Source organism: Borostomias antarcticus (assembly GCF_949987555.1).
Source record: "Borostomias antarcticus genome assembly, chromosome: 1".
Lineage (NCBI taxonomy): Eukaryota > Metazoa > Chordata > Actinopteri > Stomiiformes > Stomiidae > Borostomias > Borostomias antarcticus.
The window spans coordinates 31262161-31288550 of NC_140234.1; the positions used below are offsets into that span (position 1 = coordinate 31262161).

The 26390-nt window shown below is 43.8% G+C and overlaps 2 protein-coding genes across 2 annotated transcripts; both read right to left on the reverse strand.

Annotated features, from left to right (window-relative positions):
* Position 1: 1 nt before the first annotated feature.
* LOC311326918 (PHD finger protein 13-like) lies at positions 2-2911 on the reverse strand (the record flags this gene model as incomplete). Its single annotated transcript, XM_084459897.1, has 4 exons — positions 2776-2911; positions 1702-1788; positions 598-1333; positions 2-228 (listed from the first exon to the last, which is right to left on the reverse strand). The coding sequence occupies exons 1-4, from the start codon at positions 2785-2787 to the stop codon at positions 2-4; spliced, it is 1062 nt and encodes a 353-aa protein (XP_084316023.1). The 5' UTR covers positions 2788-2911.
* A 1757-nt stretch (positions 2912-4668) lies between these two features.
* abcf3 (ATP-binding cassette, sub-family F (GCN20), member 3) lies at positions 4669-24552 on the reverse strand. The gene is made up of 21 exons (XM_084437915.1): positions 24468-24552; positions 23527-23674; positions 23320-23396; positions 23089-23144; positions 22791-22888; positions 21843-21965; positions 18563-18829; positions 16531-16611; positions 16321-16380; positions 16182-16238; positions 16032-16054; positions 15445-15500; positions 15053-15253; positions 14792-14868; positions 14640-14684; positions 14369-14501; positions 13512-13600; positions 12931-13022; positions 12343-12475; positions 10959-11046; positions 4669-5551 (listed from the first exon to the last, which is right to left on the reverse strand). Exons 1-21 carry the CDS (start codon positions 24538-24540, stop codon positions 5393-5395), a joined length of 2136 nt encoding a protein of 711 aa, XP_084294041.1. The 5' UTR covers positions 24541-24552; the 3' UTR covers positions 4669-5392.
* Positions 24553-26390: the final 1838 nt, after the last annotated feature.

A 26390-nucleotide genomic window follows, 5' to 3' on the forward strand; every position in this document is an offset into this window, starting at 1 on the left:
CTCACTCGCTGAAGCGTTTTCGGGGAGGAATGCGAGCCCTGTTCGATCGCCGGATGTTCTGCTTGGAGTCACGACAGGGCTGGCACACGAACACTTCGGGAACGTGGGTGCGGCGGATTTTGGCGCAAGATAGGTGTACCCATGTCGCGCACTCGCTGCACTCGATCATGGGACGTCCCGCGAACGGCTTCAAACAGAAACAGGTAATCAGGTCCCAGGAGTCGTCGTCTGAGGATGAGGAGAGGAATGATTCATCAGGACCACCATTTGACATTGCTCCTAAAGATTAAAGTAATTGTCGAGCAAAAAGTCGAACTCCTCGTTACCTTCCATTTTGCTGTGATTTGCAGACTGGTCCCCTCTGCCTCTGGCTGAAATACACAGCAAACAAACAAACAAACAAAAAGAAATAAGCTGTTAATAATCGGCAGAGAGAGAAAAACAGAATGGCAGTAACTGGAAAGGGACATAAGCGCTAAAATGATACTATAAGGGTTACGGAGAACCAGACGAAGAGAGGGAGGGAGGTAGAGAGAGGGGGGGAGAGAGAGAGGGGGAGAGAGAGAGAGAGAGAGAGAGAGAGAGAGAGAGAGAGACCTGAGCTGGTAGATGTGTTGCAGTCCACAGTGTGTGGGTCCTGCTCGTTGTCACTGCCCTCCATGTCTGTGTGGTACCCGGTCTCCTGGTCGTACGGCAGGAGGCCTTTCAGTCGCTTGTCCATAACCAAACGCAGGACGTCCGTGTTCCCTGTCCCGCTGTCGCTGCCCTCCGCGCTCTCCTCCCTCTCTTCCCAGCAACGCTCGCTCTCCTCCTTCCTCTTCCTCTCTGCCCCACCTCCCCCCTGTGCACCACATTTGTTTTTCAGCAAATTCTCAATGAGGCCTCCGATGGTGAGGTCACCCTCCTCTCGCACCTCCTCACAGGCACTTCCTGTTGTCTGAGAGAGATCAGTGTGGCTCTTCTCGCGTGGACCTCTCAGGTCCCGTGTCTCCATTGCTCCCGTTCCGCTTTGGAGAGCACCTCTGGGTGTGGATTCAGGGTCTGCTCGGATCTCATGTTGTTTGATGGAATCCCTGCTATTCTCAGGGAGGGCTTGGCTCAGAAACTGAAGATCTGTCTTCGTTTCGGGGGACTCCTTCGCACTTCCTGAATTGCATCGTTTAGGCGTCTTCTCCCTCTGACCGGTCACGGTCTTGTCAGACTTCCTCCTCTTCCCCTTCTCGGGTTGCAAAGGGCTGTCAACGGTGCTTGGGGGTGAGAAGTATGCCCACGCACTGTGGTCAGGGCTGTGTGTGCTGCTGTCCCTGGGCTCACCGTCATTGCACCAGCATTCCTGTGGGAGAACCATCGTTGCACAATAGGGCTTATCAACATCTAAACAGACCATCCAGTCTATAGACGTTGAAACACGTCCCAAGTCTGTGAGTATTACAGGCACTAAATAATTATTAATTCATAATATAATTGGCTACGCAGAATTAAACAACATACATGTAGATCATTATGTTTTGTTCAAATGTCAGAACCAAAACTTAGTATTTGGGCTATATTAAATGCAATTATTTTAAGTTGCTTTGGATAAAAGCGCCTTCAAATAGTTCTGATGTCTGCTGTCAGGTACTAAATGAAGTTTGTGGAGATAAGAAATTCCCGATAATTTAATGATTTGGTATGAATTAATTAATTGCATTTCATGCTTACCTCCTTTGGGTAGGGGATGTACCCAGCATAAGCCAACACAAAGGTGCAGAACTGATTGAAGTCTTCAACGGTCCTCTTTCTTTTTCTCTATGAAAACAAACGACACTCCCAATACTTATAACTGCCATCTGGAAACGAGCTGCAGACAAGTTCATATCACTCTCAAAGCGTATTGTTGCAAAGTGGTAGCGAAGCGCGGGGGACGCTGTCAGGTCAGAGCCGACAGCCTCTATGCTACTCGACGATATACATGATCAAGTATAAGACTTGTATGAGAGTTGTTATGTAACAGACAAATCAGGTGTATTTATTTTATTTTATTATTTTTTTTACACATACATAACCGTAATGATAGGTACTGGTCCTATCGTAGCCATTCACAAAAAGAGAGAAAAAATACTTTATGACTAGGATGTTGCAACCGATTGTGTCAAATTTGACTGTCAGAGAACCTTTATATAGCCCATTTACAGATCCTCATAATTCGAAGCCTAAATGTCGACTACAAGATCGTCGATCGTCAAGATCAGAATTAGGCTATAGCGGCTATTGTATGACAGCAGTAGCCTATGTCAAAACGCTAATGGAGGAGAGCCCTGGTCGAAAGAAATCAAACGATGACGACTGTGGCACTCGTCGTTTCTGTAGCAGTCCCCTCGAATGGATTTTAATTGAAGTATTTGTTTGCACATTAGGCCGTGATATCTATCAAGGTTTACTATATGATGCCGTATTACGCATTCGACAGGGAAAAAAAGTTTCATTCATTGAAGCTTCAAAACAGAATGCATGTAGCCAGCCTGACATGGACAACATTCGACGCATTAAAGTTTTGTGCATTCTCTCTGACACACGGTAGATGCTGCAAACAGGTATCACGAGTGTAAATAGCCTATATTATGTTGATCGGTTGTTGATGTGTCAATCATTAGCCTGTGGAATAACGTTAGTATAGATTCATTCTGCCTTAAGAATGTCGAATCGACCAGCTAGCCCAAGTCGCGCGGCCGGAGAATGCTACCCGGAACCTGTGACTGTTTTGATCAACAATGGATCTGCATGAACATAACATACCTGAGTTAACATCGTTGTCCCAAACAATTAATCGAATCGCAGATTAAATAATGAGGATAAACGTAGCCTTCGCTCTTCGTTAGCCTGGTTCCCTTGTCAGATGGATCGATCTCTAATCGATGAAATGGGGCAGGTCCTCGCCAAACAGGATCGCGGTATGCAACGATTTAGGTTATTCTCGGCAGTAGTTCATAGCCCAACCTCAAAAAATACATTTGATCGATATTGACACGGTGGAGAACTCGGTGTCCAGAATCTTCATTCGTAGCGATCGTCTGCCTTGGACATGCGTCTCGTCAAATGTCAGCTACTCCGCTGCAAAATGTGTTTAACCACACCAGTTCTCTGCAAATCGAACAATAGCCTACCTAACAATAGGAATAAAACACCGAAAACTAACTTTTCTTAGTATATCTGTTGATGGCTCATCTTCATGATTAAACAGCGTGTCCTGTTTGGGCACTAAAAGTACACTCGGTGCGAGAAACTCACGGAATGACCAGTCCATCAGTGATGTCACCGCGGTGGGATGGGACTTATAGGCTGCGACCTACGACGGACATGGTGCTCTCTCCTCGTCAATGCGTTCAGAGGGCTAACGAGCCATATTATCAGATAACATTTTGAGGAGGATAAACAATCTGATATATTTTCACACACTTCATTGACCATAAACAAACACGTGACCGTTTGAGAAACGTCCGTTTTAGGAACACCTCCATCGTGGAAAATGAAGTGCAAATTCATGCCGTGAAGCTGGTGTGAGTAACAGTCGTTTAGAGAATTATCCCCCAAAAGATCCGTCCTCGATGGATTCTCTTGCAGACCGAGCCTGCCCTGGCTGGTCATTAGTTTGCTCTCGTCACTAATAGCCATTCTGCCAAGTACTGATTGCTGTCCTGCCCCTAGTCAGCAATGCAGACTCAGACTTTTATAATGAACAGGTGTTGACTGACGTCAGAGAAGAATGTTTTCTGTAATAACAAAACGAGATTGAGAGAATAGAAGGCAATAGGTGATTGAGGTCTTTTTTTATTAGCACGGAGTGAATATTTTCTTTTAAAACAGCTATTTATAAGTTATATATACCATTGAAATGGGAGAAAATTATGATTGTATTATAAGGTCTTTAACTAGGCTATATATATGTATACACCCCTCTTTCTTGGCTGCTGGGATAGTTGTCACCCTGAAAGGGAATTGAAGCGTGATGCTGCGTTTCCCATGGACAGTCACGGATGTGTCAACACTCCTCCGATTCAACAAATGACCCCTCTCTCTCTCACACACACACAACGTACATACATACTTGATGTATCCGCCTCTCGTGTCCCTCAAGCGACGCACGCACGCATCAACATGCACACATCCTTCAACACGAATAAAGAAATAAATACACATTTTTCTGATGTACATTATGTCCCTTGGTGTCGCTTGAGAGTTAAAGGACAATGCTCGTTTTTGACAACCTGGACCTTATTTACGACATATTATAAGACGTTTGACTCACCGAGATCACTTTGGTGTAGTTCGGAGGCATGTAGAAGAAATTTAAAATCCAGCGCGAGACAGTAGGCTATATCCATGTAATGGCGGTGGTGGGGGCACCGAGAATGCAGTTTCTAAAAATCTATTTTCTGCCGCGAAACGGTTGTTTTCATCAATCTGTCTTTATGAATCGCTAGTTGTGCTTACATAGAGCGTAGGCCTGTTGTGGTTGTTCACATGCCTCTGTAATATGATCTTTCGAAACGTCTTTCGAAACGAAATAGCTTCCCCACTTGCTCCAGCACGCTGTGCGCATGCGTGCTGGAGCAAGTGAGGAAGCTATTTCGTGTCTAAAGATGTTTCTAAAGATCATATTACAGAGGAATGTGAAAAACCACACCAGGCCTACGCTCTATGTAAGCACAACTAGCGATTCATAAAGACAGATTGATGAAAACAACCGTTTCGCGGCAGAAAATAGATTTTTAGAAACTGCATTCTCGGTGCCCCCACCACTGCCATTACATGCATATACTGGCTCGCGCTGGATTTTACATTTCTTCTACATGCCTCCGAACTACACCAAAGTGATCTCGGTGAGTCAAACGTCTTATAATATGTCATAAAGGTCCAGGTTGTCAAAAACGAGCATTGTCCTTTAAGGGTATTTTAAGTATTTCGCCAAGACAGCTGTACACATACATTGGTGAATAAGGAGGGGCAGGATGTAACATCCCTGGCAAGTCTACCGCACTAGCGCCAAGGTGAGCAGGGAAGGCAGGAGCCAGAATTGTTTGAGTAAACAAAAAAGAGCACTTGATTTAGATTTCCAGTACATCACAGTCAGGGTTGCTCTGTAGACGGCAGGACAACAGTCGGAATATTGCTCAAGTATCCAGGTCTTGTCAGGAGCCAGCTGAATCGTGTGTGCTCAAACTAAGGGTATGTTGTGGCGAGCAGGCTTGCTGGGGCCGCACCAGTCAGACTCGGGTTCCCCCTGCAGGATGCTGATTGGCAGTTGGGGTGTATGATAAGAAGGTTTGGGGTTATTATTGGTGGTGATAATCCATTGGCAACTTGGCATGTCGGTCATTGGCGTTGCGGTGACGAGAAACTTGGGTTCAAGTTCTCACAGAAATCCCTCTTTGCGAAACTGTTCCTGAAGGATGTCCCGGTATTCATCAAAGCCCCCTTCGATTCGCCGCACCTTCCCTGCCTCACACACCCACAGCTCTTTACACACCAACCGGATCAGACGCTCGTCGTGAGAGACTAGAACCACACCACCCTGACAGGAGAAAGAACATAGATTTATTCCATGAATAAACACAATCATACAATACATTTTTCAGTTTAGTTATTTGAGGTGGATGAGGCACAAACTTAAGTCTATTCTAGACAACCCCTCCCATCCCCTCTATGACGAGCTGTGGCAGATGGGGAGCACCTTCAGCCATAGGCTCATCCCTCCCTGGCGCAAAACAGAACGGTTCAGGCATTCCTTTGTGCCAACGGGCATCAGACTCTATAACAATACTGAGTGTAGAAATGTACAGTGTGTGTGTGTGCGTGTGAGTGTACATATGAATATTATTATAGTCTGTATAAATGTATGTATACAGTGCATCCGGAAAGTATTCTATATACTCTTATGTTTCAGCCTTATTCCAAAATGGATGACATCCTTTTTTCCCCTCAAATGTTTAAAAACAATACCCCATGACAAAGTGAAAAAACTTTTCCTGAAATTTTTGCAAATGCATTAAAAGAAATATCACATGTACATAAGTATTCATTCCCTTTGCTATGATGCTCAAAATTGAACTCAGGTGCATCCTGTTTCCACTGATCAATCTTGAGATGTTTCTGTAACTTGATTAGAGTCCACCTGTGGTAAATTCAATTGATTGGACATGATTTGGAAAAGGCACACACTTGTCTATACAAGGTCCCACAGTTGACAGTGCATGTCGGAGTACAAACCAAGCCATGAAGTCAAAGGAATTGTCTGTAGACCTCTGAGACAGGATTGTATCGAGGTACAGATCTGGGGAAGGGTACAAGAAAGTTTCTGTAGCATTGAATGCTGCAATGAGCACAGTAAGTAAGTAGCCTTGAGCCTGGTGGTCCATAGGGCAGGAGCCTACCTCCTGATTTCTTAGTGTGAGGCAGCTTGATGTACAAGTACACCCCCGGACATGACGTTAGTTTTTCGCAGGGACTTACCTCCAATCCAACCCTTGATGCTGATTAACAAGCAGGGAGGCATTGGGTAGCATTTTTATAGTCTTTGCTATGACTTGGCCGGGGATTGACCCCCAACCTCCCAATCTCAGGGTAGACACTCTAACCACAAGGCCACTGAGCTGGTGGTCTCTATCATTCATAAATGGAGGAAGTTTGGATCCACCAGGACTCGTCCTAGAGCTGGCCGCCTGGCCAAACTGAGTAGTCGGGGGAGAAGGGCCTTGGTCAGGGAAGTAACAAAGAACCCGATGGTCACTCTGACAGCTCCAGTGTTCCTTTGTAGAGATGGGAGAACCTTCCAGAAGGCCAACCATCTCTGAAGTACTCCACCAATCAGGTGGTGGACTTCAGAAAGAACAGGAGGCCTCCAACACCTATCACCATCAAGGGGGAGGAAGTTGAGATGGTGGACTCATACAAGTTCCTGGGGGTGAACAACAAATTGGACTGGACCGACAACAGAGGCCCTCTACAGGAATGGACAGAGCAGACTGTTCTTCCTCAGGAGGCTTTGGTCCTTTGATGTGTGTAGCAGGTTACTGAGGATGTTCTCTTGCTGTTGTAGCCAGCACACTGTTCTTTGCCGTCACCTCCTGGGGAGGCAGCATTAACAGTAAAACAAACTGGTGAGGAGGGCTCGCTTCGTTGTGGGGCAACAACTGGACAGCCTGGAGTCTGTGGCAGAGAGGAGGATGAGGGACAAACTGAAGTCTATCCTGGACAACCCCTCCCATCCCCTCTATGGCGAGCTGTGGCAGATGGGGAGAACCTTCAGCCACAGGCTCATCCCACCCAGGTGCAATACGGAGCAGTTCAGATGTTCCTTTGTGCCAGCAGCATTCAGACTATACAACAGTGCCTGAGCGTTCTGTTTGTCATAGAGGTGTGAACGTATGTATGTATACATGTGTATTACTAGATATATGATGGATGCTCCTTGACATCTACCTGTGTAGAAATATTTAGACTGACAATGTATGTAGAATGTACATGGTACATCATGGTAGAGTGGCCAGACGGAAGCCACTCCTCAGTAAAAGGCACGACAGCCCGCTTATAGTTTGCCAAAAGGCACCTAAAGTACTCAGACCATGAGAAACAAAATTCTCTGGTCTGATGAAACCAAGATTGAACTCTTTGTCCTGAATGCCAAGCGCCATGTCTGGAGGAAACCAGGCAGTGCTCATCAGCTGGCCAATACCATCCCTACAGTGAAGCATGGTGGTGGCAGCATCATGCCGTGGGGGTGTTTTTCAGCAGCACGAACTGGGAGACTAGTCAGGATTGAGGGAAAGATGAACACGGCAAAGTACAGAGAGACGAAAACCTGCTCCAGAGCACTCAGGACAGGACCTCAGACTGGGGTGAAGGTTCACCTTCCAACAGGACAACAATACTAAGCACACAGCCAAGACAACAAAGGAGTGGCTTCAGGACAAGCCTGTCTGTGAATGTCCTCGAGTGGGCCAGCCAGAGCCCAGACTTGAGCTTGATTGAACATCCCTAGAGAGATCTGAAAATGGCTGTGCACCGACACTCCATCCAACCTAGTCTCAATGCCAGACCTATGAGAGTTCTTTCACTGATAGACTACATAAGATAAGCTAACTATGTTACTGCATGCTGCAGATCTCTCTATGGGTCTCAGACACTTCATGTAAAAATCTGGTGTTCAAATTACATTAGTCATTTAGCTGATGCTTTTATCCAAATAAATGCATTTAATGTAGGCAAAGCCACTGAACTACTACTTGCCAGAAGTGACAAGTGCATCTCCTTTCTAAAACAAGTGACTAAGAGTATAATCTAGTGCTGAAGGCAAAGTGCAAGAATAGCAATCTAAAAATACAGTAGGTGCTTAAGAGGGAGGATACTGGCAATTCATTGGTAGCGCTGGAATTCCGTCGACACCAATCAGTATGACTTTCGCGATCACCCATTGATATGCCCCTCCCATCTAACCTGGACTAGCATCTCTCATTTGCTGCTATGACCTATCACTCTTTCAACGTTGGCCCGTTGATACGCCCTCAGAACACCATCTTGAGCGGCGAAGTGGCAAAGACTCTATTATGTAGTATGTGGAGCGCAGCGATTCAAAGGTCATATTTGGAGCGAGACTATATCCAACCTGATGAAGCTTGAGGGGATCTGCAAAGAAGAATGGGAGAAACTGCCCAAAAATTGGTGTGCCAAGCTTTTAGCATCATACTCAAGAAGACTTGAGGCTGTAATTGCAGCCAAAGATGCTTCAACAAAGTATGGGGTAAAGGGTGTGAATACATATGCACATGTGATATGAGTGTTTTATTTTTAATACATTTCCACACACAAAAAAAACTTGAGGGGAAATTTGAGTTTAAATTGAAAAAATAATAAAATCTATTTTGGAATAAGACAAATAAGTAAACACAACTAAACGTGGAAAAAGTGAAAGGATATGAATACTTTCCAGAGGCACTGTATTTTACACATGCTGTATGTATGTATGGATATACAGACCGTGTCAGTGACCCCCCCCCCCCTGTTTGTTTGGGGGGGGAGTTCCACCACATTAGCATTGCATTGTTAATTCCCATAGACTTCCTTATATTTCAAGAATTGAGTCATGAACCCAGCTAATTATTCATCATACGAATTGTGACCTTTAACATGTATATTGAACTACATTTTTGGGGGGAAAACAAGAAAAAGGTTATGGTACAAGACTGTACATAATTAGCCTATTGTAAGAGTGTGCATCTCAAAAACCATTGCGAATGATATTCGTCTCTCGCTCAGTTTCAAACTTGCTTCAGAATTCCAACTTGCTTCTTCAAAAATTGAATCTTTTTCATTGTTAATTAAGTGTTAATATTTGTGTTTTAGTTTGTGTTGTGTGTGTATATTGTGTTTATAATGCGTGTAACGTTCGCTAGCTAATGCGTTTGCCATCAGAAACATGGTGCCATGCCTCGTTCCTGACGTTCACCGCTCTGATTACCATCTCTGCCACCGGTTCTACCCATTCCCAGAGAAGGGGTCGGCGAGGAAGCGGTGGATCACATTGATAAGGCATTACTCATTTTAATAATATGAATTTGTGATGCAGATACATTCACATACCTAATGTTAAGCTATTGTGTGAGTTGCCAGAGCTGCATAGGATAAGCAGCAAACATTAGCTAGAACCCTTGTTAATGTTCTTAGATCAACAACGAATGAACCAGGCCAGGTCCAGCCTGGCTTATGTGCGTGGCTAGCTTGTTTCTGTTCAGGACTGGTAGGACGGAAGCTAGTCATGCCACTGAAATAGCAGTGAATTGAAGTTACATGAAATAATGTCTGAAATTAAGATAGGCCTTGTCGCCTGGACACATCAGTTTGAAAACGTAAACAACAGCGTTTGTTTAGCTACATATAGACTAGAGGAGTTTCACTCGGCATAGATGGTAATCTCTGAGAATGTCCCATGTGGGAGTCCAATGCTCTGACCACTACTTGTGGAACTTAGAAAGGTTGGAGTGAAAGGATGGTTTGGGGTATAGTTCCATAAAGTCATCCCCACCGGGTCTTGAACCCCGGTCTCCTGGGTGGGAGTCCAATGCTCTGACCACTACTCTACTTGTGCAGGGGAGATCGGCGGGTTGGTTTTGGTGTCCTACTTCCAGTCCCTAGTGTGTTTTGGGGTTAAAATAAGGGTTGGCTTTGGGACAGGATCTGACCTATAAGGCAAGGGGTAAAGGTTGGAGTGAAAGTATGAACATGTGGAGGTTTGGGGTATAGTTCCAATAAGTCATCCCCACCAGGTCTTGAACCCCGGTCTCCCAGGTGGGAGTCCAATGCTCTCATCACTACTCTACTTGTGCAGTGGAGATCGGCGTCTTGATTTTGGCGTGCTGAGACTACTGCCTCTTGTGGTGCAAGACAGATGCAAGCCAACATTGTCGGGAGGGAGGGAGGGAGTGATAACCCAACAAACGCTATACTGGGTGCGCTGGCTTCCAGCCACGCACAAAAATGTCAGTCACTCAGTAGCCTGTGCCCAACCGTCGACAGTGTAGACATTTCCATGGTAACAACACCACTTGAGGATTGTGGGTAGTGTAGTATTTCTCAATGCTACTGCAAATAAAACGTGATTTTCAGAAAACAAGGTTGATATCGTATGGAGTTTTGGTCACAATTCGTCTGATGAATTATTAGCTGGGTTCATGACTGAATTCTCGAAATATAAGGATTTAAACATAAAAAAGCCTATGGGAAATTAACATGCGATGCTAATGTGGTGGAACCTCACTGACATGCCATATTCCTTGTGCTTTTTATTCTCATGGTTATTTGCTACTATGTATATTCTGCATTTCCAACTATTGCTGTAATGTCCCACTGCTGAAACGCCACATTTCTACCTACAGGGATTAATTATTAAAGTTCATACTATCCGTTTATCTATCTTGCTTGCTTACTTTGAACTTGTCGAGAGCCTTGGCTAGAGCTTCAATAGTTTCCATGTCCAGATGATTGGTCGGCTCGTCAAGGATGTAGAAGTTTGGGCTGACAGAGGGAGAGATAGAATTAGAGAGATAAACAACATTATGCTACAATTAACAGTGACCTAGTCTGACTCAACGGTAGAGGCCTGCCAGCCCGACGGGGCCCGACACCATGGGCCGATTAAGGCCGGGCTCGGGCCAATTTTTTAACACATATTTAGGGTTCGGGCCAATTTTTTATACACATATTTAGGGTTCGTGGGGCTTGGGCCAATTTCTTAACGCATATTTAGGGTTCGGGTGGCTCTGGACAATTTAACACACATTTAGTTTTCGGGTCACGTAGTGTGATGTAGTGTTCCTGTGTGCGAAATGTGAAAATAGGCCAGACCGAATGTACACAGCTGGCTGCGTTAGCTAGGCAGCCAACGTTACTGTACCTTAATGTGGCTGCCATCCTTTTCCTGCACAGCGAACGCAAATGAACAGCCAAGTGGAATTAACTGTAGGCTAAATAGTTTTGCCTGTGATTGTCTTTGGATTTAACCGGTTGGCAAAGATGTGCGGAATGTGAAGGCTATTCAACACAAGCAGTTTTGTTGCTCATCTAACAGCGAACTGGTGAGTCTGACTAATTGTTGGATAGGAAGAGAGACATTTCTTATTTTAGTTATTTTGTTATTACCTACATCCACACTGTATTTGTATTAGTCACTCATTACATTTTCAACCTGACTGTTCGCCTGCTTCATTTTCCAAGAGAACATAATTCTCCGTTATTGCACTGTACATTTTTAGTCATAGGCTAATGTACAGTAGCTGTGTGTAGTGATATTGCCTTCGTGCTCAGGCTGAGTAATTGCTTAACTCGTCGGGCTAGGGTAGGGCCGGGCCAGAATGCCACGGGCTTGGGCCGGGCCCGACGTAATTAGTTTATTACTGCCCAATTAATGGCGCCGATTCATGTGGTCGGCCAATCCAGACTACATGAAACAACAACAACCTAACAACTGCTCCGCCGAAGACGATTTGTTTGGTGCATTGCATATTTTGTATCTTTTATTATTGTTACTCGACATCACTGTAAATGAGGTTCACGCCTCAGCAGATATTTGAGTTTAAATAAAGACTTAATAATAATAATAATAATAATAATGGTGATGATGGTGATTGGTTTAAAGAAATACAGCGTTTCCTCCCCCCATTCCCGAATGGTAGAGTCCAGCCAGACCTTTCTCCAGCGCTGGCACAGTGTAAATGAAGTGTGGTGACAGGTCTGGCTATGCGAGGCTAACAGTGAACTAATCTCATTAACACTTCACCTTCTACACAAACTCTACTATACCACTACACATACCATGGCATGGTCATCTGGGCGAAGGCCACCCGGCTCTTCTGTCCTCCTGACAGGCTGGCGACAGGCCGCGTGGCCAGCTCACCGGTGATCCCGTAGCCCCCCAGCTGGTGCCTGTACTCCTCCTCCGTCCGACCTGAGGGGGTAGAAGGACAGGAGGAGCAAAGGAGAGTCGGTTAGCCTGCTGCAAGGTATCTGCAGTATCCATGTACAGTGGTTCAGAGGTACCTGGGAATTTATCAAAAAGGTCCAAGGCACTCTTCTCTATTAAAAAACTTTAATAATAGGCTAGTTCAACGGAACAATAAAAAATTGCAACATGTTTCGACCGTGGGGCCTTCATCAGGGCTAGTTACAAACTTTACAAACCCCGTTTGTAACTAGCCCTGATGAAGGCCCCATGGTCGAAACATGTTGGCGTTTTTTATTGTTCCGTTCTAGGATGAACTAGCCTATTATTAAAGCTTTTTAATCAAGAAGAGTGCCTTGGACCTTTTTGATGAATTCTATGTTTTTCCCTGACATCCAAAGAGCACCTTCTAGAAGATACTTTGACTACAAGAATGCCAAAGCCCTCCTTTCCATTCATACCTGGGAATTTGTTGAGTAGCAGCTCTACAGAGCACACGTTGAGGTCCAGCTGATCCACGTGGTGCTGACTGAAGTAACCAATCTTCAGGTTCCTGAGTCAAAGAGCAAAGCAAAGTTGGCATTAATGGCATGAGGACACGCACACGCACAAACCTCCCATCAGGGTTCCCACACCTTCTGCAATATCAAATTCAAGGACCTTTCAATGACTTTCAAGGCCCAATTCCCTCCATTTTAAGGACCCAATTCACCGCACTTGACTTTTTTGGGGCAGGTGGAGTGACTCGCGCACGACTCTCAATCTCAGATGGCGGGAAACATGCAGACATATTATACCATATTTACTAATATTACATTTTTTACAAATCTAACATATTCTTGCACAAACTATATAAATTCAAGCAGTGACCCATGTCTATTTTCAAGCACTTTCAATGACCCATGCCTATTTATGTCTATTTTCAAGCACTTTCTAGGCCTTGATTTTTCCCCCTCAAATTCACAAACTTTCAAGGATTTCAAGGCCCCGTGGGAGCCCTGTCCCATTAAGACAGCAGGGCTGGGATCATACATGACCTTACCGGTGAGCTTGTCTGATGCCATTAACAGGTGTATGCTCCCCCATCAACAGTTTGAGCATGGTAGATTTACCTGCCCCGTTCTCACCCACCTGAGACAGGAAAAGAGGAGAGAAGAGAGAGGAAAACTGATCTCAGAGAACAACGAAAATCGGAACACCAGCATTAAGGACACTACTCCAATGATGTGCCAAATAGAGAAGCCAACCAGAGCCATCATGTCAATATGCCAGACTGTAGATGAAGAGATTCTGACTGTAGATAGAGATTCTGACTGTAGATGAAGAGATTCTGACTGTAGATAGAGATTCTGACTGTGGATGAAGAGATTCTGACTGTAGATGAAGAGATTCTGACTGAAGATAAAGAGATTCTGACTGAAGATAAAGAGATTCTGACTGTAGATAGAGATTCTGACTGTGGATGAGGAGATTCTGACTATAGATGAAGAGATTGTGACTGTAGATGAAGAGATTGACAGTAGATGAAGAGATTGACAGTAGATGAAGATATTATGACAGTAGATGAAGAGATTATGACAGTAGATGAAGAGATTATGACTATAGATGAAGAGATTAAGACTGTAGATGAAGAGATTATGACTATAGATGGAGATTATGACTATAGATGAAGAGATTGACAGTAGATGAAGAGATTGACAGTAGATGAAGATATTATGACAGTAGATGAAGATATTATGACAGTAGATGAAGAGATTATGACAGTAGATGAAGAGATTATGACTATAGATGAAGAGATTAAGACTGTAGATGAAGAGATTATGACTATAGATGAAGAGATTATGACTATAGATGAAGAGATTAAGACTGTAGATGAAGAGAGGCATGGTTTTTACGTACGATACAGATGCGGGACTCCAGGTCTGCGGAGACGCACAGCCCAGTGAAGAGGCGCTGATCTGGGTTGTAGTAGAACTCCACCTCGTCCAACTGGAGGATCGGAGGAGACAACTTCTCAAAGTTGTCAGGGAACCTGCAGACATGAACGGGCGCGCGCGCGCACACACACACACACACACACACACACACACGATGAAATCACAGTTTAAATGGAAGTTACATCCACATCAAGGATAAAGAACTTCATTAAAGAGGAGGAACCGCCTCTCACCGTAAGGTGACCTCGGTCTCCTTTTCAACAGCTTTCAGCTCAGGGCTGCGGGACATGGAGGAGAGCGACTGCATAAGCAAGGATGTCTTGGTTCTTTTATTTTTATTCCAAGTGATGACAATGATAATGATAATAACAAAGTGCATACTCACAGTCTCTCCAGGAGTTTCAGTTTGCTCTGGACCTGTGCTGCTCTGTTGGCGTTGTATCTGAACCTGTCTATGAACACCTGGGACAGCAAGCGGTTACATGGGACACGTCCGGCTTAATGCATTTTCATGTACTTTGTATATCATTACTGACTCTTTGCCTATGCTTGGTAGGTAGGTACAGTAGGAGACTATATGTTAAGACAAATACATTATGTATGCATGTGTGTGTGTGTGAGATCGAGTGTGTGTGTGTTTTTCTACCTGTATGTGCTCTCTGTACTGAAGCTGGGCATCGTACTCCCTCTGCTGGCTCTTTAGACGGTCCTCTTTGGTCTTAACAAAGTTCTCATAGTCGCCACGGTAACTCTCTAGCCTCTGTGAGTGAAGGTGGATGATGTCGGTGACAACAGCGTTCAGGAAGTTTCGGTCGTGGGACACGACCAGGATGGTGGATTGCCAAGTCTGTGATAGAGGAGGGGCAAAGATGAATGAATGAATCCACACACCTGTCTGCGATTGGTCAGAAGAACAACATTCATGAATACAAATGCTCGTCTGCGATTGGTGAGAACAACATTAGTGAATACACACGTCCGTGTGTGGATGGTTAGAACAGCACTCTGCATACGTGTCATTGTGCAGTAGAGACCGACCTGCAGGTAGTTCTCCAGCCAGAGAATGGCTCGTACGTCCAACATGTTGGTGGGCTCTAAAACAGAGAGAGAGAGAGCGAGAGAGAGAGAGAGCGAGAGAGAGAGAGAAAGAGAGAGAGAGATGAGGGAAAACCCATGGATACCCCGTACAATGTCGGTGAACCCCTCACACCGCACAACTGAAAGTTTCGCTCCTACCGTTTCAGACACGATCGCACTTTCCAGCGCATGTGCTCATGCTGCGCGACCGTGTCAGGGGCGGCTATATGTACATCATTGGAGCACCACTTACACTTCACAAGACACAACAAAAAATTCGGACATGCCATAAATTCGTCAAGAGAACACAGCCTCGTCTTTAGAGCCTAAGACGCTGATCTGTGACTCTCTCACACTGTGCAATTTATGACCTCCGGATGTGTCCTTTAGATGCTAGCAATTCTCTATGACTATGCAAATTAGTACGAGACAGCAAAATCACAGCTAAATCATGGAGAAATCACGTATCCCTGGCATAAGAGGACTCCCACAGACTACTGTTCACCTACAATCTGAATGGTGCTTGAAAAGGAGTATTCATTACTTACCATCAAGTAACAAAAGGTCAGGCCTAAAAATATAGAAAAAATACACAATTTACTAACGGAAACAGATGTAGTTGTGGCCTGTATGACAATATACAAGTGTATATATATATGTGTAATGAATGAAAATAGAGTGACAAGTAGACAACTCACCGAGCGAAGAGAGCTCTGGCCAGAGCTAACCTCATCCTCCACCCTCCAGAGAACTCCCTGTGGGGAGAATGGACACAAGTTTCTCTTCCACCCATCCATACCCCAAAGTCAAACCTAGGGAAGAGGACTGGACACTTACCGTGTTGTCTGCTGTTGCATCTTGGCAGAGAAACCTAGACCAGCCAGGATAACTGAAGCTCTGCAGGCAGAGGGAGAATGTATCATGAAAGAGAATAATATTGGGTAATGTTTAGAATAATATTTGGTAATGTTTAGAATAATATTGGGTAATGTTTAGAATAATATTGGGTTATGTAGAAAAGTATTTGGGAGTGGTTCTCAGTTTTACCGGGCGGGTGCCTTGTCTGCTTCAATCTCTTCCAGTTTAGCATAGATCTCAGTCAGCCGAACACTCTCCAATCCATCCGCACTGGAACAGGGTAAGCAACAGGTTACTGGGATGGGAAATTCTTTGAGAGAAGTCATTCAGGATTCTGTTTATTAGCCATGTATATGGTTCACACATAACCTATTAGGAATTTGACTAGGGTTAAGGCATACGCTGTTGCAGATGACATAGGACAGGGTGCAGGACAGGACAGTGCCAAGACATGACAGTGCAAATGCGGTACACAAAAACAGTACAAATGCAAAATACAAAAAAATAATTAAAAAAAACAGGTAAGGTCCAGCCTGGCTTATGTGCGTGGCTGGCTTGTTTCTGTTCAGGACTGGTAGGACGGAAGCTAGTCATGCCACTGAAATAGCTGTGAATAGAAATGACATGAAATAATGTCTGATAAATTAAGATAGGTCTTGTTGCCTGTCAAAAAAGGGGAGGCACAAATGTATTTTACGTACTATATACAGCAGTGGTTCTCAAACGTCTCAGGCTCAGGGCACCCCTATACATAATTTCTTCATCCACGGCACCCCTAAATTACATTCTTAGTTTTCACTCTCAGAACCTTATATGATAATGGATGTTTCCATGATGGCATGTGGCTTTTTAGCTTTGGCAACCAACTTAGCAACTAAAAAAAATTGCCTCGTGCTTTGTCAGTTGAAAGCATACGTTCACTCTGTGTCTCATTTTGTGATTTTAGTCTTTTAAACTATGTCTTTTGAACTGTATGCTAGATGCCTTGTTTCAAAGTGCCTTGCAAATTTACTTGGTACCATTGCTGCGTTAAGCTTGGCTCCACTGGGTCTGTTAGCGTCAGCGTCATCCATCAACTATCAGACTATACGGAAATTAATCCCATTGTAATTAATGACAGCGGCTCCACTGTAGATGTTGCGTTGTGTTTGATGCCTGCGTCAGAATCGCCGACGTTCATTTCTTGATTTTTGACGGATGCTGACGGTTGACACTGATGGACGCTGTGGAGCCCAGGGGTTAGCCAGCGTCTCCCTGATGTGGGGCCTGTAGTCTGGCTAAAACCAGACTTCAGGCAGCACTCATAAAGCCTCCGTTTCGGCCGTTCTGCTGCTCCGGGCTGGTCGGGCACAGCCCCCAGTGGAAGTTGCTGAATGGGTGCAACATTATTTTTTCTCTTAGGAAACGTACCCATATTTTCCTGTCTTCTGGCTTGTCTCTGACATCTGCTGACGGGCAACGTTAGAGAGTGCGTTTGCATTAGCTAGCCTACAAAGTCACCCCTCAGCTGAAAGTTGTGTCAATCATTTTTTTGTTGAGATATGGAAGCTACCAAGGAAAACTTGAGAGAATATCTATCTCGGTTACAACTGATTGAAAAAAGAGAGTTGTATTTGATGTTTAAACTGATATAAAATAATTTTATAAGTGACACTGTTAAATTCCAAATATTATCAAAGGACTCCGCGGCAAACCTGGACTCAATGTCACGGCGCACATGGGTGCCACAACACCAACTTTGAGAAACCCTGCTATACAGAATGGAGTGTGGTGAGTGTATGTACTGTACAGTGTGTGTGCAGACCCATGTTATATGTACACAGTGTGTGTGCCGTTGAGGTATGTGGAACAATCCGAGGTTGTGTGCAAGTGGGGCAAGGCGTATAGTCAGTTGGGGGGGGGGGGGGTGTGGGGGGACACGAGCCTTGTTAATGAGTCTGATGCATACATTTGCTTTGTCTTTTGTCACACATTCTATTTCACAAACACCAATAGTTTGCACAGTTTTTAAAAAGTTTGTTCAAGGACAAGCACAAGTGAATGGTTCATGTCAAACTCTGGCGCCACCTAGAGGAATAAAGCCATTTATTTGAATATCTGTTGCTGAGCAGAGACCTTGTTCCTGTTGAATATCAGACTACAGTCATAGTCACCCTTTGTCCCTGGAGGACTCCCATCATTGAATGACTCCCTAAGGTATTTCTGTCCATGTGTGACTCACGTTCCCGTGGCGATCCTAGCGTTGAGCCGGCGCTCCTCTGCCAGAAGCTCCTCCCTGACTGTGTCGCTCTCCAGAACACTCTGCAGGGCCAGCGTGTCGTCACCGTCCACCTCCTGCTCCACGTGGAGGATGGTGATGTGGGCGGGAACGCGCAGGCTGCGGCTCGCAAGCATCTTCAGGAGCGTGGTCTTCCCCAGGCCGTTACGCCCAATCAGACCGTAGCGGCGGGCTGTGGCGAGAGACAGCTCTGCCCCCTGCAGCAAAGATCTGGAACAGCAGAGAAATGTTTCTCAGTAGATGTGGCTTCCAACTCAACAAGCATGAATACGGTAATGCTAGGGATGTGCGCGCATACTTGTGTAAACAACGACACAGCCAATCAACGGCGAAATACGAGTCGGTTAAACTATTTAAATAATACATGCAAAGGCACCTCACACACATCAGTATTGACTGGACTAAACAGGTTCCATCTGGCAGGGAGATCATCGCAATAACCCTAACAATAAGCACCTGCGAGTTGTTTATTAGTAGTCACACCCACTTCCTGTCTGCTTATTTAAGTGTGTGTGTGTGTGTGTGTGTGTGTGTGAGAGTGAGAGTGAGAGTGAGAGAGAGAGAGAGAGAGAGAGAGAGAGAGAGAGAGAGAGAGAGAGTAGATAGGCTTAACAGCAGTCAAGTACAAACTTCAGTGTCACCCTGAGAATGACTAATGTGGTTACTACACCAAGGCTCCGAACCGGTTCAAGGAACGGAAACGAAAACCGAAAACGAACGGTATTTTACGAGGAAAAGAAACAGGAACGAAAACGAAATGGTCTTTAATTGTTCCAGAACAGAAACGTTAATTTGAAATCTTTAATACCGGTTAATAACGTTATTTTTTCGGTCTTTGTGGTAGGCCTATATAACTTACAAATATATTTTTTTTAAAGAAGAAAGCTGAGCCTTTTATGGCCGAATAGGCTAAATTAAATTTATAAAATTTGTAGCCTACATCTTGTCCTGTTTTTGTAATGTAGCCTAGGCCCCTAAATCTGTTATTTCACAGTCAGGATCTTAAATGCTTGCTTAGCGAAATGAAGAGATTTAGATATTAGGCTACAAGAACACACCATAGCCTAGTTCAGACTAGGGATGTGCGCAGCGACTATTTTCACTGACGACTAGACGGTGGTTTTGTAACCGATTACATGACTAGTCTAAAAACAGGATTCCCAGGTTTCTACAACAAGTGCTATTTAGAAAAATTTAGGATGTTTCTCAAACTCTGCAAGCTAAGATGCATGACTATTCTTGATGTTTCCAACCACTCAGCAGCAGCCAATTTGCACGCGTTGCGCAGGGCTGTCACACACTCTCCTTTGTTTGCCTGTGCAAAACAGTAGTTCAGCCCGTCCTTACAGCTTATTACTTAGCGAAGATATCAATGTGAATTATTTAATTGAAGAAGAGTAGGCTAGCCTATAGCCTGTAATGTTTCAGTGGGCTAAAACTAGATTTCACATAAAGACCGCGGATGTCAGAGAGGGCAATAACGTTCGAAGGCAAATTTATTCCAACATTGGTCCACAAAGAATGATGCAAATAATAAAGTGAAATAAATAATAGCCTACTGTGCAAATATAATGTTTTATATGGACCTGCGTGTCTGCAATAAAGTTCCTCTATCTTTACAACCAACATTCAGCGGAAGCCAATTTTCACTCGTTGCGCATCTCGCTCCAAGTATGGTTTGGCAATTTAAAACACTTTGTGACAGTTGCTTGGATGTATACTAGTATGCATAAACCTATGTATTGCTAATTTAATGGTCAGCCTCCTTCAGAGTTCAACTCGGCAATTAGGCTGTGAAAGCGAGCGCGCCTCTTAGAATCTAGTCATAGCCTATTGTTGCACAGATTTCCGTCACGTCTTGACTTTCACAAATCAAATGATTAGGCTACATTAATTAATATGAGCACACTTTAGTGACAATGTGCCGTGCACCCCTGATCATTGAATAGAATAAGTTAAATTACTATAATATTAAAGACCGCGGATGTCAGACGATAGGCTACGTATTAGGCGTATAGGCGCCAAATCCGCAGCTCCCATACAAAAGGAAAGCAGCATAAACAATAGGGATTGCGCAGATGAATGAATGAGGTGACTAATTATTTATAAATAACATAAAACATTATAAAACGAAATAAAAACAAACAATAGGCCTACAGGCGCAGAATAAAATAGCTTGCAGCAACAGTAGGCTACAAGAAAATATTTTAAAAAGGATGATGACCTATGATGATGACTTATGATAGACCTGCGCATAGTTTACGGTGTGGATTGAGGGCATACGGGAATAGGACTAATGTTGCGTATTTCTTGTAAAATAATCAATAAGGCTACACTACAGCACACATCACCAAGGCTAATATTGTTGGCAATAAGGCCACCACAACCCTAGACTTGTTGATTAGGTTATAGCCTACCTTACAAGAAATACTGTAGGCCTATAGAGTCTTAAAAGGCCCCGGAACGGTGAACGGAACGTTATTTTTCGTTCTTAACCGGTTCAGGAACGCTATGTTGGTGGCGGAACACGAGAACGGAAACGTTAAATATGCTGGTTCTGCTCGGAGCGAACCGATTGAAAAATAATTTCGTTTTTAAGCCCTGTACTACACCATTGTAATCATCTGATTCCTCTGGCAACTGACAATTTCAAGGCCCAACAGAAAGTGGATATATTAAATTATGTAAGTCACAAACCATGTACAGTACTGTAAAAGGTGAAACAGAGTACCAGCAAAGTTTGGGAGTACTTTGTCTTGAAAGACGATGGGAAAGTTACTCGATTTCAACTGCGCTTCACACGTTAACTAGCCTAATAAAGAGTTGAATTCTGGAGGAGGTAGACAATTAAATTAGCAAAATAGTTTCTACATTCCAATAAAGGGCTAATGACCTTGCGCTGTTAGTGAGTGGTCATAAACTAACCCCCTGTTTTGCATTGACAAACAGAAGAGGAAGAGTGGGGGACCTGAGTAGCCAACCCTGTAAGTGCAAATAAGTGCAAATTAGCTGCCGCTGAGAGTGTTTTAGACTACTCGTGTAGTCGGTTACAAAACCATCATGTACACGTCAGTGAAAATAATCGCTGTGCACCTCCCTAGTTAAAGCCCATTGCATTAGCTAACATCAGTTGTGTGACCACAGCGCCGGCCAGTATGGGAAAAATGCTAAATGAAACCAGGTACAGTAGTGTTTGCTGTAAATCAGAAAATGTACTACTCACCTCTCACCAAATGAGACATCAAAATTCTCAATGCGAATGTCATAGCTTCGATTCTTGCCAGACAAATCTACACGACTGTCCTTCTTACTGCTAGCCTGACTGGCTGAAGCTTCTTCAAGTACCCTGAAAGAAAGAAAGAAAGAAAGAAAGAAAGAAAGAAAGAAAGAAAGAAAGAAAGAAAGAAAGAAAGAAAGAAAGAACAAAGAATGACCCAGGTCATTAGAGCCATCAAACAACGGTCTGATTCAGCTCTCAAATGCTCAAATAGTCTTCAAGAACCATTCAGCTGTGATTACAGTATTAATTAGAAAGGGCGCTCAGAGAGCACGGGGCTCCGCCCATTAATGCATTTTGTTGGTGTAATCGAGTTGAAATGGTTAAACTGGAAATGGTTTTATAGAAACATAAGATAATATTGGTTGCTTAAACAGCAAATAAATAAAGTTGATATGTAAGATGATATCTAAAGCTAACTTGATTCCTCACTGTAACAAAGAGCCAACGTTCTCTAAAGAAAAATCAACATCTTCCTCGCGGCTCGAAAAACAAAAAAGTGAACCGAACCCAGGTCGACACATTGCTAGAACAATAATACTTCCGCTCGGCCACCGGCGGTATAGTAAACCCAGCAGGAGAAGTAGATATAAAGGGAAGGAAGCCGGTCCAAGTATGGCAAATGTTGTTTTCTTTTAATTTTTGTATTTTGTATCCGCCCAGTGATTCTGATCCGCACCCAAATTTAATGTGATCTAACTTGGCCCATGCTACACCCCTCCACCGAGTTTCATGAAAATCGTTCTGGTAGTTTTTGTATAATCCTGCTATGTGACCGAACAAACGAACAAAACACACATGACTGAATATATACCCTCCACCAGCGGTCGCTGGGCGGAGCCAATCAGAGGATTTCAAACATAGATAACATATTTTGAAAGGCAAAGTACTCACAGTGGGCTGGACGTTTTCTGGGAATCACGCTCATTCCTCCTATCACTTTTTGCCTTCAGCTTGGCCTCAGCTTTCTCCAGTTTCTTTGCATTTACAGTCTAAACGTGTGTGTATGTGTGAGAGAGAGAGAGGGAGAGGGAGAGAGTAGGTGGTGTGTGGGGGGGGGGGGGGGGGCAAAGTGAGCAAATGAAAGCCAAATGTTAGTCCAAGTTGGCCCTGATGCCTACACAACAAAGTATAAAAAGCACAAGAGCAAATCATTAGATGTGGTAGCTCTTAAGGAGGAAAAAGACATTACAGTGTTCTGGCTCCGCTTCATCATCCAGATGCCTTGGACGTCATTGGTAGCCGATACTGAGAGGAGACAGAGGAACAGAGGATATAAGGAAGACAAGTCAATGTGAGGTTTTGGAGAAGTGGGGGCATGTGTCCAAGGTAAAAGAATGGTCAGTATGACAAAAGTCACAGCTAAATACCAGAACGTGATAAAAACGACAAACTTTTCATGCAGACAGGGGGGTCTTCTTACCACAATCTACATTTATCTGAGACAACTGCACCGGGGCGTTGAGCAGTACCTGCTTCTGAGCAGAGTGACAGTTATTCCTGGTGAAGAAAAGAGGCTACGATTGGTGACTCAGCAAATGGAACTGCTTCAGCCATTAAGAGTTGGGGTACAAAAATACTTAGTGAAGTGTGCAGGTGGGTACAGTATGATGGTGAGTGATTTGCTTACAGTTTAAGTGTGTTAAACATCTGAAGACAGATGTCTCTGATGTCCTCCTCATTTTTACAGTCAGCTGAAACCCCCTGCAGTACCCCACCGATGGCTTCAAACACCTCGTCTTCATCCTCAAAATCAGCCCCTCCACAGTCCAGAACACCTGCCACACACACACAGATTCAATTACACAGAGAGAGAGAGAGAGAGAGAGAGAGAGAGAGAGATGAAAGATCACTATAATTCAAATTCAATTCAAAACCGGATAAATCATGGCCCAATATGGAGGACATTTGGATGAGAATGCAAAATTGGTAGCTAGCTAGCTTGCTACTGTAATTCAATGGAACTGGGCAGGTTATTGTGTAGGCTAATTTGGAAATGTGTAGATTGTAAATTTGTAATTTGTAAATTGAGTATTATTTATCTATATTGAACATAATTTTGGAGGGTAAAAACATAATTTTCAGGGTAACTACATTTAATGTCCACCCGAGGAAACCTAGTCTAATCTCTGTCTCTATCTCACAGTGCTCGACTCGACACGTCTTGGATGGATGTTAGCTACGAATACCGGCTAGCATACCGGCAAACTAGAAAGATAGTTATCCTAGCTAGCATTCCAACTGGTAGATACTAGCTACCTTCTAGGCTAGAGGCCAGCTAATTACTCATGACTGAGCCTGAATGTCAGTCGTTTTGGATAAACCGAGCGCCGGTCCATCACGTGGCCAAAACCAGATGTCCCCCCATATCTGAAATCAATCAGTGGCTGCCCAGTGCACCGGGGGGAAGCCCGGGTCACCTAAACGTGATGTTAGCACTCTATCCTAGAGCTCTTAGCTTGCTAGCGAGCTAATTCACGTGGTAATGAGGTGATGCCGTTGAACTCTAATCTGACCACAGACATTTGCCTATACGACTGACAAGATCATCTGCCGTTGTGTGTCTCTTACCTGTTATATAATCGAACACTTCTGTGTCAATTTCGGGAAACTCGCTCTTCAGAATATCCACGTATGTCGCCATGATAATACACCGGTCCTGACCACGAGAACCACGCATGCGCACAGACTACCAGGAACAGGCAGCCAAGCCCCTATACTTCCATGCCTCTAACTTTACTGGCGAGTCACGAACCAAAGCAAAGATGCATACCGCCACCTACCATACAGGAGTGTGCAACATCAGAGTTTAAAGGAGAATTCAAGTCTATGATTTTGTAGCCTCTAAACACGTGTAATATGTGTCTTGTTTACAATGAACTTAAACCAAACCAGAAATGTTCATTATTTTTAGTAATAAGTTCAATAAACTGAATGTGGTCGCTGTTATTTTGAAAGACTCAATTGACCAGCATGCATTGCGCGAAACTTAGCTATCGGGAGTGAACCGTTGCGACCATGGATGTAGCCTATTGGTTGCGACCATGGATGTATTAAAGGAGAATGCTCGTTTTTGACAACCTGGACCTTATTTACGGCATATTATAAGACGTTTCACTCACCGAGATAACTTTGGTGTAATTCGGAGGCCTGTAAAAGAAATTTAAAATCCAGTGCGAGCCAAGTATATCCATGTAATGGCGGCGGACGGGACACTGAGAATGCAGCTTCTAAAAAATCTATTTTCTGCCGCGAAACGGTTGTTTTCATCAATCTGTCTTTATGAATCGCTAGTTGTGCTTACATAGAGCGTAGGCCTGTTGTGGTTTTTCACATGCCTCTGTAATATGATCTTTAGAAACGTCTTTAGAAACGAAATAGCTTCCTCACTTGCTCCAGCACGCATGCGCACAGCGATTCATAAAGACAGATTGATGAAAACAACCGTTTCGCGGCAGAAAATAGATTTTTTAGAAGCTGCATTCTCAGTGCCCCGTCCGCCGCCATTACATGGATATACTTGGCTCGCGCTGGATTTTAAATTTCTTCTACAGGCCTCCGAATTACACCAAAGTTATCTCAGTGAGTGAAACGTCTTATAATATGCCGTAAATAAGGTCCCGGTTGTCAAAAACGAGCATTGTCCTTTAAGGTCTTTGAGTCAACTTTGCATCACTGTTGAAACTGCAACTTTGTTTCAACTTCTTACTTTTCAATCATGTAGCCACAGAGAACAAAGGCGTGAACTTTTTACAATTTTATTTTACATTAGAATCAAGATGCACATGTAGGCCTACAGCAGCAGTGAATGGGGTTGCAACACTGACAACTGTGCAAATAGCAACAATAATGTGAAAAATAAGTGTTTGTGGCACTGGCATGCACACACAAAAACACATTGACATACTTCTATACAGCAATTCTACAGAAAAAGGCATTAACAGTCAATCTGCCGGCTGGTAACAGCTTTTAGCTTTCTAAACATACAACCTCTTCAGCACAATATGACCCAGGATAGCCTATGTTAAAACGCGAAAGCAAAACCAACTTAAAGTTGGACAACAAGGGAATGACTGGCACATTGCTCAGCTTGTATATAAGTAGATACTAGCTACGTCCAGCTAGTGTGAGACAAACATTACACACGATGCACCTCACCAAAATTTCCAAAGAAACTACGGTGTCCATAATAGGACATCCTCGGATGTCCACGAAAGGAAATTCGAATCTCATTCTTTGTGCAAGCGCAAAATAAGGATTTGTGACCAATAAAATTAATTTATTGCAAAGATATATAAAGCAAAACCTTAATTGGGCCACTTTTTTCCCATATTGTGCATTAAAGGGCTATAAGGCAGGTTGAATAGGCTACATCATGTTGACGTTGTTGTACATCAACGTACGGATCTTCAACAGAATTTCAACATTGACTTATAAGTATATCGACCTTTTTCAACCATTGAGCATTCAATATTGTTTCAAGGTTGAAACGAC

What these genes read in the sequence shown, in the direction of transcription:
- abcf3 (XM_084437915.1), bottom strand. Translation starts at nt 24,540, where the DNA reads ATGGCGACATACGTGGATATTCTGAAGAGCGAGTTTCCCGAAATTGAC. An exon ending in ATGTTTAACACACTTAAACT is followed by an intron (nt 23,397 to 23,526) that starts GTAAGCAAATCA and finishes TTTCTTCACCAG; the next exon opens with GAATAACTGTCACTCTGCTC. An exon ending in GCAGACAAGGCACCCGCCCG is followed by an intron (nt 16,381 to 16,530) that starts GTAAAACTGAGA and finishes CTCTGCCTGCAG; the next exon opens with AGCTTCAGTTATCCTGGCTG.